The 12,595-nt window shown below is 45.1% G+C and overlaps 1 protein-coding gene across 2 annotated transcripts in view; it reads left to right on the top strand.

Annotated features, from left to right (window-relative positions):
• The window catches only part of GALNT16 (polypeptide N-acetylgalactosaminyltransferase 16), a 73,807-nt gene that overhangs the window by 47,061 nt on the left and 14,151 nt on the right, over nt 1-12,595 (top strand). For both annotated transcript variants that reach the window (XR_010884020.1, XM_013959555.2), the window contains exons 5-11: nt 609-674; nt 1,769-1,890; nt 3,841-3,928; nt 5,694-5,778; nt 6,832-6,935; nt 9,413-9,539; nt 10,524-10,616. Coding sequence is in view for 1 of the 2 variants with exons in the window: in XM_013959555.2 (XP_013815009.2) it covers nt 609-674; nt 1,769-1,890; nt 3,841-3,928; nt 5,694-5,778; nt 6,832-6,935; nt 9,413-9,539; nt 10,524-10,616 (685 nt within the window). In the remaining variant the exon portion in view is untranslated. The remainder of the gene's footprint in view (nt 1-608; nt 675-1,768; nt 1,891-3,840; nt 3,929-5,693; nt 5,779-6,831; nt 6,936-9,412; nt 9,540-10,523; nt 10,617-12,595) is intronic.

Below are 12,595 nucleotides of genomic sequence, written 5' to 3'. Positions count from 1 at the left end.
CTGTCTCCTGGGTAACATAAATGAGGGATGCCACAGGTTTCTGGCAAGCTGCCAATGAAGACCTCAGTTAAGCATCCATGTATTAATGTAATAGTGTCCCTGAGGAAGTGGATCAAAGCCCTGTTGCAGATATTAAATAAAATCAAGCAGAAACTGCCCTGAGAACAAATGATGGGAAATGCCCAGCTGAGATGCTAAGGACAAAGAGAATGGATGAGATCGCTTAATATGACAGGACTCTCTTTTACTTGGCACTTTGGTAATTTAAAGCCCTGGCTCCCTATGGTCCCTCCATCTCATCAGCACTCTGTGCCACATGGCCAGCTCCTGCCCTGTTGTTCTTGTGAAACGCTGAGCACAGAAGGGCAGAGGCCCAGTCCCTCTGAGCACCAGGAAACACAGCTGTCCAAGGAGGACAGTTAGGCAAGCAGTGCTCTTTTGTGTACCCTTCAGACAACAGGATTAAGGCCATCAGGCTGATTAATGTGATATTAAGTGAAAGCAGAATTTCCCCTCCCATGGATATGCAGGAGAATGGTTAATTGGAGCTCTCTGTTAAAGCCAACTCATTCATGCATTTGTGCCAAATGTTTTTTGCCTTATCTAAGCTGAGGACTGCCATCTCCTTACCAAGATCCCCAAAGTCAAGTGTCTACACAACACTCGGCGAGAAGGTGAGTGTGGAAAACTTTGTAGGTACAAAGATTTTGCTGATTTTCCCACATAGCCCTGTCTGCCTGCCAGCTGCCTACATGTTGTTTCTTGTGGTTACAGTTTGTACTTTCAATACAAGGGTTTGGTTTCCTGGTTTGGAGGTTCTGTGGAGGGTGAACCTGACTTATCAATTCTCAGGCTTCAGTGTTCTCATTAACACTTTAAATAATGAGAAGTGATGTCCAGATGCCCTGGCTAAGACAAGAACTGCATTTTGTTAAGATCTTTATGAATATAAATGCAGATATGAGTCCTGTTCTGTTAAACTCACAGTATAAAGTAATAAGTCATCTAGTAGATGTGGGAAAGGGAAAAAACCATATATCTATCAAAAATAGCTACAATTAAGGAAAATTATTTCTCATATATCTCCTATATGCGTAAGTGATAACACTGACTTTCCCCAGCCACTTTATAATCTGACTCGCACATGCTGGCATATTTCTAAAGCTGTTGGGGCACAGCAGGCCTGGAGTGAGGATCTGGAGGGGGAGACAGTAGTGACTGCTCAGTTTGGGAAGGGATCCCACTGCCTAGGATGGTCTGTAAGAAAGTACAGAGACATCTGAGGGCCAAGTTAATGTCTCTGAGCAAAGGGCAGAATAAAGGACAAATGTAAATAAAGTAGTGAGAAAGGCAGCAAGCAAAGAGCAGCGCTTGGTCCAGTAGAAGTTCTGAGAGAGCCAGAAGGAGTATTGCGATGAGAAGGACGGAAGGATGAGCAGACACAGCCAAGGCAGCAGCAATGTACCTGTCAGGAGGGCTGGAGGGGAAGGGGTCTGTCATCAGGAACCAGATCAAAGTTCAGTGGTATGGAAAAAAAGTGGAATACCTGAGGCCATTCCTTGTAAACTGGGAGGGCTCAACTTGCTGCATACCCTCCAGAGGAGCTGCCCTGCTCTGGCTGCTCTCTGCTTCTGACAGAGACGTGATGTAGAAGAGCCACTTGCTCTTCTCATGTAGTGGCCACACAGAGCGTTTTGTTTTCTGAATAAGGCTCAGCTGTTTACCTTCCTAACCTTCCTGTTCCTCTACTGTCCTTTCTTCATCCTAGGGCTGATTCGCTCTCGGGTGCGAGGAGCTGACATGGCCACCGCTGACATCCTCACCTTCTTGGACAGTCACTGTGAAGTCAACAGCGAGTGGCTGCAGCCGATGCTTCAAAGAGTGAAAGAGGTGAGCACTGTTCCCCCTCCCTGGGATGTACAGGGCTGGCCTGTCTTGTACTGGTGGATCCTCTGCCCTTGCATGCCACGACTGGTGCCGATGGTGACGGTGCCTTCCCCAGTGCCGCCCTCCTCAGACAGGCTGTCACAGAGGAAGGTGCAACCTGAGTTAGCTGGGCATGAGATGCTTCCTGACAGGCTTCTGCATTCTCCTATTGGTGGGGCAAGAGGTGCTGAGTGATGGGGCACAATGCATAATCCTTAAACCATGACTCCTACTTCAGCTCTCCTGAAAGTGCTGCACTTCATATTTCTGTACATAGTGTAGACACCTTCTCAACAGACACCGTGAAACTTTACATGGTTTCCATCTTCCTTCTGGCTGCTGGACCCTCACCTCTGCCTTGCTATTGCCAAAATCTTCCTTCCTTTAATGGTTCCACGAAGCTGCCAACATACACCACCTGCATGCAGGTGGCTTCCCAGCACAGTGGTGTTGCCTGTGTGTGCAGGGATGTCCCTTTGCTGGTTCACTTGAGAAAGGACTGACGTGAGACTGGAAAGTGAATAAGAGATATCAACATCAGCAGCTGTCACCCTGTCTGCATGGTAGGGCTGGAGGGGAGGACATGTGGCTCTGCTGTAAGAGCAAACATGGGAGAGTGCAAGTGGCTGGGATCAATCCCCTTCTATGAAAGGAAGGATTCCATGGAATAACAGGGCCAAGGAGAAGGTGTGGAGGCTCCGATGCTGCCTTGTATTCATGTCTGCTCACCATGGATGACCATAAATGCTTACCATATTCCTGCTCTTAATGTCAAGCTGCTGGCAGCAGTATAAGATTCCTAAGCAGAAAGGACCTGACTTTTTTTTTTTTAGTGAAGTATCTGAGCTGCAAAACCTAGGGTGCTGACTCCAGGTGTATTTAGTGAGCAGATTTCAGGTAAGCCTATTGCAGACCTACCTCCCACATTTCCAATGTGGGTCCTTGTTCAAATTTCAGTCTTGTCCTGACCAGTCCTATCATTAGAGGGTTGGAATAGTTGCCACCAGGCTCCAAGGTGAGTGCTGACAGAACACAGACTGTGCAGACATGCTCCGTCTGTGTAGCCATCCACAGCATACAGCCAGCGGGAATATACATGAACAACAGGCTCTATCCTAGGATGTGCCATCCTGGCCAAAGAGGTCACACTAGGAAGAGCTATTGCAAGGTGCAAAATGGAGGCTCAGTAGGAGAGGCATGGAAGAGCCACAACAGTGGAGGCTGACAGGTGTCTAATAACAGGATGCTGTTTCCAGCATTGCCAGCTCTCAGTTTTATCATTGACTTCTGTTATCACAAGACTCTCTAGTGCTGTCTCTTGACATTGAAAAATTGTTACAATCTCAACTTCCACTTAATAAAACCATTGCAAAGAAAAACTGTAAATATATATTCCCCTTAGTGCAAATAGAGTATTCCCAATTTCTTGACTTTTTTTTTCCAGTTTGTCTTACGTTTTTTGAAGTAAGGGTCTCAATTGATAGAACGTGTTAGGAAAATGATTTATTAGTGGGTTGATTGTTTCTGGGCTGATGACAATGAGTTAATTCAAGAAAGGCTGAGTAGTAACTATGCTGTCAGCAAATAGCAAAAATGAGCACAAAACCTTTGGAAGTGATTCATGTCCTGTGACTTGGGCAGGAAATAGAGCTGTGTCTCAGCAGCATTTCTGGGTGTCAGGGCCTCAGGCTTCATTCTCTGTGTGCTTGGTGTGCAGTTTGTTTAACAGCCACTATCTCCATATTTGGATGTAGTGGCCATGGATCTCTTGCCCACATCTCAGAACCGTACTGGAGAAGACAGGCAAAAATTTACGTTACATGTCCAGCTTCATATTTTCTCATCTCAGGAAGCTTTGCCAGTGCCTCAAGAAAAGTCTGATTACTTCTTTCCCATTTTCTCTCTCTCCTTCAGGATTATACCCGAGTGGTGAGTCCAATCATTGATGTTATCAGCCTGGATAATTTTGCCTACCTGGCAGCATCAGCAGATCTGAGGGGAGGTGGGTATAATGGATGACTTGTGTGAGTTGGACCAGAGGGATGGTGCCTGAAAAATAATTGTTATTCTCTTCAGCTTTTCAAGAAAGCAGAGTGATGCTCTTTCCTGATGGGTTCTCTGTCCTCTTTCTCCTGCAATTTGCAAGGTCAGATCTTTTGTAGAGTTGAAACAAAACCAAACCACATTGAGTTGCACTTGAGCTTGCATCAGTGTCATGGGGCTTGGTAAATCCAGAGCTTATTTAACTGAATAAACATATCACCATGTCCTCTGGCCACTTCACACCTCCTAACTATAGGTGAATAACAGGATGTCTGGGCTGCAGCTCTCATGCCAAGCTGCCAGACCTGAAAAGTGCCCCTTCTGTGCTCTCAGTTTTCTTGCTTATAACCCAAAGAGACCTCTCTTTACAGTTTCCAGCAAGGGAAGGAAGGTGATAAGAAAGGAGAATGGGGAAGGGCCACCCCTAGAAACTCTTCACTCTTCCTGTGCTCCTTCTGGTCCTTCCAGCATCACCTGGTGTTTCTGTATGATGCGGTTTGCTCCTTGGGAAAGACCCCCTACAGCAGGGGAGGTGAAACTGTATGGGCACAAAGCATGTCCAGGCTCTGTCTCCTCCATGTGGTGTTAAAGGGTCACAACAGTCTTCAAATCTGGTTCTGTCACTTCACGTGGACTGCATGTTTTGGGGCAGTGCCTGAGCATGGCCCTCCAGAATGTTTAAAAACATTCCCTGAGAAGTCTCCTGCACACACATGCCACTACAGAAGAGCATTCAGAGGGCACCTGGACCTTCACACACATGTTGATGACACACAAGCCAGAGCATACCACATTTGCATCCCTGAGAGTGATTCATCTTATGATAGTAATTCAGGTAGTACCTACCTGCTGCCTAGGACTCATCAGCAAAATCTGTGCCTCCAACAAGCATACTTTTCCATTAGCTTCCCCAGACAAGGATCATTTCCCGCTGAGAGCCCAGAGGTAAACCTCCTGCCTTGTGTGAGTCTGGTTTGCAACCGCTCCCTACACTGCAGGTATATCAATGCCCAACAGGCACTTCCAATTGCTATTCCTATCTACCAGGCCCCCTCATGGTATCTTTTGAAGAGCATTTTTGCCTCTCTGCTGGCAGCTGAACTCTACTGTGGCTGTTTCTATTATCTCCCGCAGTGCCTAGTGCTGTTCTCCCTCCTCTGTGGCAAGAGAAAACATAGACATCTGGGATTCACTGCTATGCTCCTTGACCTCCAAAGGCAACTCACTCTGGCTACCTTTCACAGTGGTGTAACCCTAGCGATTGTCTTGTGCTCCAGTCTCCACCACAGGCCAACTATAAATAAGTAATAGGCTTGGAGGGGGAATGGTTACAGTGAACTACAGTCCTTTTTTTCCCTAGAATACATTGCATTCTACAGAGTATCTTGATTAAAGCCTCATAACTTTGGCAGACTATGAAGTGTAAGACAGACTGGCCAAAATGCAGCAATGCTAACTTTTACATCTCGCACTGACCACCCCCTCCTGAAGATGTGGAATGTAACATAGCAGAGACCTGTACTGCTAAGGGGTGAGGATGCCAGGAGAGAAAATTAGCAGCCTCTTGGCTGCATTAGGATAGACTCCTGCCATTTCTGGGTAGGCAATGAGGGAGGTCAGGAAAGGAAAGGAGGGGTAGCCTGTGATATAAAGGTGGGGACTATCATTGAAGCTAGTAGAAAACCAAGAACAAAACTTGTCTGAGATGTTTCTTTCCTCCTCAGGATTTGACTGGAGCCTTCACTTTAAGTGGGAGCAGATTCCTATAGAGCAGAAGATGTCCAGAACAGACCCAACTCAGTCTATAAGGTAGTTGTCTCTGATGAACTGTGTGCAGCCCTCCGAATGCCTTTACTAAGCCTTCGCCTGTATGGCAAGGACTATACAGGGATTGTCTTGCTGAGGACAAAATGCCACAGTGTTTCCTTGATGATGACAAATTCTTCACATTATTTGTGAAGAAATCTTGCAATGCATTGAGATTTACGTTTTCTGAGGGTATTACTCCCTGAATACTGTAAGAAATAGCAGCTATATGCTGTCGTAGGCTTCTAGACATGCAATCTCTACAAGTCACTTGTTCTACATGTTCATTTCTGTGGTCTCCCTCACTCAACACCCTGAATGCCTCAGAAATCCCTTTAAGGATGAGGAAATTGAATTACCCCTATCTTCCACACGAAAAATTAAAAAATTAAGAGGCTAAACAGTTTCCTCTAGGTCACCCAGAATGTGTAAAGCAGATGTGGGAACTGAATCTTGACTAGTAATTTGGGTACAGAACTGTGCTCCTCTCCTAAATGTGTGTTTCTACGTACAAAATAGACTCTGGTGGCTCAAACAGTCATTGCCTGCCTCGCTGCTATGTAAACAGCTCTGAGAAATAGAATGTGATAAATCCTGATATAAAATGGCACAGTGCTTGTCTGCATAGACAGACTTTTTTTTTAATGTTACATTAAAAAGAATATCATTCAATTCCTCTACATAATTTTTGAGCCCCTGTTTTGCACTCCAGAAGCAACCAGCTTGCCAACAGCAGAGCAGTACATGCAGCCAGCAAGGTGTCTCACACTGTGTTTAGCTGGTGAACACAGTCATCAGATACTACCCCTGTTATTGCTTTACATGGGGCACATTTCTGTAAATGCAAAAGACAGTTTTACTCATGTAGTGCTTGCAGCACCGTCTAACAAAGGAAGATGGATGATCTAGTGAGGAAGACCATGGAATTCTGCTTGCAAGTTCATGAGATATAATTTGTCAGTCCTGGACAAGTTACCCCCCTCTAAAATGGTGGTGTTTGTGATGGCAGTGCTGCATATGCAGAAGTACATGTGGTTATTTAGTTTTCTTTTCCAGAACCCCTGTTATAGCAGGAGGCATCTTTGTGATTGACAAGTCTTGGTTTAACCACCTGGGAAAATATGATACTCAGATGGACATCTGGGGAGGAGAGAATTTTGGTAAGTTTTATGTGTTTCAGAGGAATGACACACTAATGCAGAAACACTTCTGAGTCTTTGCTGCCTGCCACAATTCTTCTTTCAAAAGATCTGCAGTGTTAGTAACAGTGACTGGGCTAGGCTCTGTGGAATTGTGCCAGGCATACTGGAATTGCCAGTTTTGCCTTGTGTGATTTGTTGCCTTCCATCACTTACCTCTTGTTCTGAACCTTGACTTTTCATTTAACAGGGCAAGGTTAAGTGCACAATGCACTGTACAATGGGCCCTGTCCATGAGCCGCATTGCCACAACACCGGAGTGGTGATGGCAATGGGAAAATATTTTTAAAAGAAAACACAGTACTTTTATTTTTGAAAGTTTTTTCAGCTCTTCTGCATGATATGAGGCAATGACTCAATCAGTGGCTTCAACGTTGAGCCTGTTGCTGTTACACAGCAGTGGGTTAGAAACCAGCTTGTATTTGACAACAAAAAAGTATACCTGTTTTTTTTTTTTCCCATTTTTAAAGCTATTCCTCTCTTCAAAGCTGGAAGTCCCTGTTGAAAACAGACTGAAAATAATGAACTGTGGTAAAGAGTCGGGGAGAGTCTAGGGACAGTAAGAATTGCCACAAAATATAGTCTATTAAAATATTTTTTACTTAGAAGCAGAAGGTAGATTAGAAGGTAGATAACCTCTTCCCTGCTAAAAACCACACTGTTGAAACAACCTTTCCTGGGAGATGGAGAGGAAAACTATGGAGAAAGAAGGGTGGGAGGATGTTAATGTATGTACTTGCTTTGAAACAGCCATTAGATCTAGATACATCATTTCTTTTTAATTTCTAAACATCAGACCCCTGTAATTCAGGCATTACTGAAGGCAGATCCCAAGCAAGTAAAGTTTTTGAAGTAATCAGTCTACACAATCTGAAACCCTTTGGTAAGGACTTGATCAGAAATCCTAACCAACCATCCAGCTAATTTTCATTTTTCCTCTTCTCCCTTCTCTTTTCACTGCCACTTGAAAAGCAAGTGGAAAACCCCTCCAGTGTGGCAATGATTAAACTCTCTAGGACAGACCCATAAGCTTGAGCAAGGTGATTTCTCTTCTGTGATGCAAATAAGCTTCTGTACATCAAAGCTCTATGTTCTTCTAATCCTTTAACAAAATGCTGAATTTAGCCTCAGGACCATCTGGGTTTCTTCAAATAACAGGGTTCTCTCAATTTTTTTACACTCATATATATTAGACTGAATTCTGTTCTCAGCATCTCCCAGATTTGTCAACTGGTGACAAACTATAACCCAGTCACCCACTTTTTTCTTTTAACGGAGCCAAGGGGATTATGAATGATAGCAGTGAGATACTGTAGGATGGATAACATTGTTAATGCAGGGTTTAATACAATTTCTGGGGACTTGGGAGAGGCCCACAACAGGAGCAGAGGGACTCCCTGTGCCCGTGGTACTCGGAGTCTTCAGGGAGTGCTCTGGGTCCCAGGTAGGGTGATGTGTTTGCCTGCACATATGTTCATCACATCAGTTGTGCCATAATCACCCTACATGATATGGAGAGGGCAACTGCAGGTCACATTTGACCAGTGTTCAGGATGCTCTGCTTTCAAGTGGTATCTCAGGTGATATGGCTGGAGGTATGGGTGAGAGGACATCAGTTCACTTCCTGTACAGGCATACCTCATTTTATTGCACTTCACTTTATTGTGCTTTGCAGATATTGCTTTTTTTACAAATTGAAGATTTGTGGCAACCCTGCATTGAGCAAGTCTGTTGGCACCATTTTTCCAACAGCATGTGCTCACTTTGTGTCTCTGTGTCACATTTTGTACATTGTTTTTCAGACATAATGCTATTGCACACTTAATAGACTACAGTATAGTGTAAACATAACTTTTATATGCACTGGGAAACCAAAAAATTCATGTGACTCACTTTATTACAATATTTGCTTTATGGCGGTGGTCTGGAACCAAACCCGCAATATCTGAGGTATGCCTGTACCTGAATCTTTTGCTCTTCTTTCTCTATGTCTCCTAAACTCCCTGTCTTCCTCACACGATTTGCTTTTCACAGTGAGTCTTTCCTTCCTTCCATATGCAGGGATAGAGAGTTAAAGAAATCTTTAAAACAAGATGAGTATGGGGTGATTTCAGTTTCTTGCCAGATGCTGTCCTGAAGGCCTGACAGCAAGCCACAATGATCAAGTCAAATGAGAAGGTGTCTCACAGAAAAGCTTAGGGGACCAGAGAGAGGAGAGGGGCTGGAGAAGGTTAGAAAGCCTGAGACACAGGTGTTGCCTCCATTTTAATAAAGGGGAGAGTTTTTTCGCTCACCATGGTGTCACTTTTCCCGGTTTTGCTGTTGGAGATACCTCCAGAGCAGAGGGGCAAAGATTTCAGGTGCACTGCTGAAAGCTGTTGTTCTTGAAAATGTTGCTGGTCTGGCTGCAGCTGTGTGACTCCTGGGGTCTGTTCCAGAGCTCTCTTTCAGAGTATGGATGTGCGGTGGCAGCTTGGAGATCGTTCCCTGCAGTCGAGTGGGACATGTGTTCAGGAAGCGCCATCCCTATGACTTTCCTGAGGGCAATGCATTAACTTACATCAAGTAAGTGTTGAGGAGTTCCTGGTAGCAGCCAGATCACCTCAATGTTGGGTACGTTTAAATAAGCCTAAATTCTTTGTTGTCTTTCTGCCTGATGACAGAGGAGAATGAACTGTGGCTGAATATTCATTCTGCAAGGGAAGAATGAGTTGCTGGTGTCTGTGCACAAAGCCTGTCCCCTTCTCTGTTGTTTGTGCTACTGTATCTCTTCTGCAGTCTGCAACGGAGCAGGGGAGCAGTGCTCTAAGGAGAGCCTCTGGCCATTTGTGGGTACTGCCTATGATATATGCCTGGGTATCAGTAGTCCTTAGTCATTTCTGGTGTCTCGGAGTTGCTTTGGTGTCCAGAGATCCTGTTGAGCTGCATGTGCTCTGAGAGGAGCCAGGAGGACAATTTCCACCGCAGGACAGAAGGGAAGAGAAAGATAAGATACTTCACTATGAGAGTGCTTAAGCCCTGGCACAGGGCCCCAGAGAGGGCATGAAATCTTTATCCTTGGAGATTCGGAACTGAACAGGACAAGGCCCTGCACAACATGACCTAACCTGAAGCTAGCCCTGCTTTGAGCAGAAGGTTGGACTAGGTGATGCCTAGAGGTTTCTTCCAACTTGAAATATGACAATATTGTAAGCTAGGGAACCTCTGCAGTTAGAGGAAGGAGAGACTGAAAAGCAGGATGATAGTTGGGACAGTCAGTTAGCAGTCTGATGATCAGTACAGCTGTCTCTCCAGAGGGGGCATGCATGAAAAGAATCATGGTGAACTATGGCTGTGTTTTAACTTCTGAACTGGAACATCCTAACAAGGTTTATACACTTAAAATATTCACTCTAAGTCCTGCTATACTGTCCACTGCGTTTCATGTTCAGGACTGTCCCCTACTCCCTTCTGGCAAGGAGGCCTTGGGTCTGCCCACCCAGTGCCTGCTTGCCAAGAGGGCAGGTTCTGCAGCAGCAGGCAGCAAAGCATCTCCTCATCCCCATGCAGGAATACCAAGCGCACAGCAGAAGTGTGGATGGATGAATACAAGCAGTACTATTATGAGGCCCGGCCATCTGCCATTGGCAAGTCGTTTGGAAGGTAAGCTGCCCCTGAACCTCAATAGGAGGCCTCTGATAATCAGCTTGTTAGAAAGAAATGGCTTTTGGACCTTCTCCGGGAGTAAGTGTGGGAAACAGAAGAAAAGATGCTCTAAATGGATTGCCCTGAAAGTTGCAGCTTGAGTGGCTGGCTAACAAGGTTTGCTTCTATTTCATTTATTTTTCCCCCAGCAACCCCACATAAATCACTTGTTAACAGAAGTCTGAAGGGATCTGTAATGAAATTAAAAGGCCACCCATTGTAAGTGGATAGATGAGAATTTTTTCTAACACAGCATGTAACAGCTCCAGAAGTCTGAGCTATATAGTTACTAGCTCTTGATTCAAAGTTCTTGTGTGGATGCAGAATCTGGGGCCAAGTGAGACTAGCTGGCACATGGGGCTGATTCTCACCCAGTGCGCTCCCCTCTCTCCTGCTAGGTGAATGGGGTGGCTTACCTACCAGGTACTTACCTTACCTGTAGGGCAGGAGAGAGAGTGAGCAATGGGTGAGATATGTTGAAACAATCCAATAGTGACTGGTCTCCAGGACCTGCTGAACCCACTTCTTCTGTGCAGAGCTGTGCTCTTTATGGTGCCTTTGCTAAAGCTGTCTCCAGATCGCGTGGAACTGGCTGTTGTGGGCTTAAGAATTCTTTGTGGACCAGAAATCGGTGATGGACACCAAAAACTGGGACAAAGGGAGGGGTTGCTCTCTGTGCTAGCAAGCCCCTATGATTCCCCCCAAAAATGTAAAAAACCCTAAGAGTGTGGGCTGTCTGTGGGTTATACCTGTCTGTGAACAAGAAAAAGCTATTGCTGTATTAGCTTAAGGACTTAGCAAACATGATTGTGTCTCAAATGTGTAGCTATGATGCATCTCCTGCTTGCATGGTGATGAGCAGGTTTGGTTGAACTCCCACATACTCTTTGTTGTACATCCTGCTTTTTTGTCATGATACATTAACTGTTTTTATACAGATAGCTACCTAATTTATCTGTCTTTGAGATGACTGCAGCGGCTGAGCCTGGGCCAAATAGCAAGTACAGTGGCTGTTTGTGAAGAAAACCTGACTATTGCATATTGGACGTGGATATATTGCTAATGTGTTTTAGGGACAAATCCTGCAGTCTTGTTCATGCAGACTTCCTAGGGGGTTTACTGGCAGCTTTGTCTGAATAAGAGCTGGAGCAGAGCTGTAAGATTTGATTTTAGGCAATTTCTTCAATTGGAGTAATGGCCCTGTGAACCTGCATTAAATCTAAGTTTAGAATGCAAATGCTTCTGACACCATCAGAGTTAACTGGGCCAAAAATGAAACTTCCTTCCATATGGTTTCTGTGTGAATATAAGGTCTAGGCACTTTCTCCTGAGCTATGGGTAGTTCAATGGCCTCTGGATGGCTAAGTATGGCAAGGGGCATGGGTACAGCTGAAAGTCTTTCCCAACACAGGTATGTAGGGGCAAAGTTTGAAGAGGAAAGTCCCCAGCATCACTGCTCAGTAGGACTGTTTGAGGAAAATTCTCTTCTTTTGCCAGCTAAAGCCAATTAAATCAGCAGTGAGAGAACTGCTGCAGCAGACACTCACTGGGTGCTGAGTAAAGTTCCCATCATACTTCCCTCTTCTCCCTGAACTGTTTAAAGACAAGTCATTGTGCATTTTAGGTCCTCAACACAACCCGAGCCTAGGGCTGCTCTCATGTCTCCCCCACCTCCAGCACACACAGTTTAACCATTTGTACATACCTGAGCACAGACACTTCCTAGGCCTTTTCAGGAGCTGATGGTTGTGCAATTTTCATGGAATGGCTCTACAGGGGCACCCAGAGCCAGAAACACTTTCCTGGTCCTCTGATACCTTTACTGTTCTGCATTATTTAACCCTGTAGGTCCCGGACCCTGCTACCTCTCTCAGCCAAAGGAAGTGCAAGAATTGATCTCTGAACGTGCCTTTTTTTCCTTTCCATTTCCTGCCATT

Source organism: Apteryx mantelli, chromosome 4 (assembly GCF_036417845.1).
Source record: "Apteryx mantelli isolate bAptMan1 chromosome 4, bAptMan1.hap1, whole genome shotgun sequence".
In the NCBI taxonomy this organism is placed as follows: Eukaryota; Metazoa; Chordata; class Aves; order Apterygiformes; family Apterygidae; genus Apteryx; species Apteryx mantelli.
This window is presented reverse-complemented; position numbering and strand designations above follow the sequence as displayed.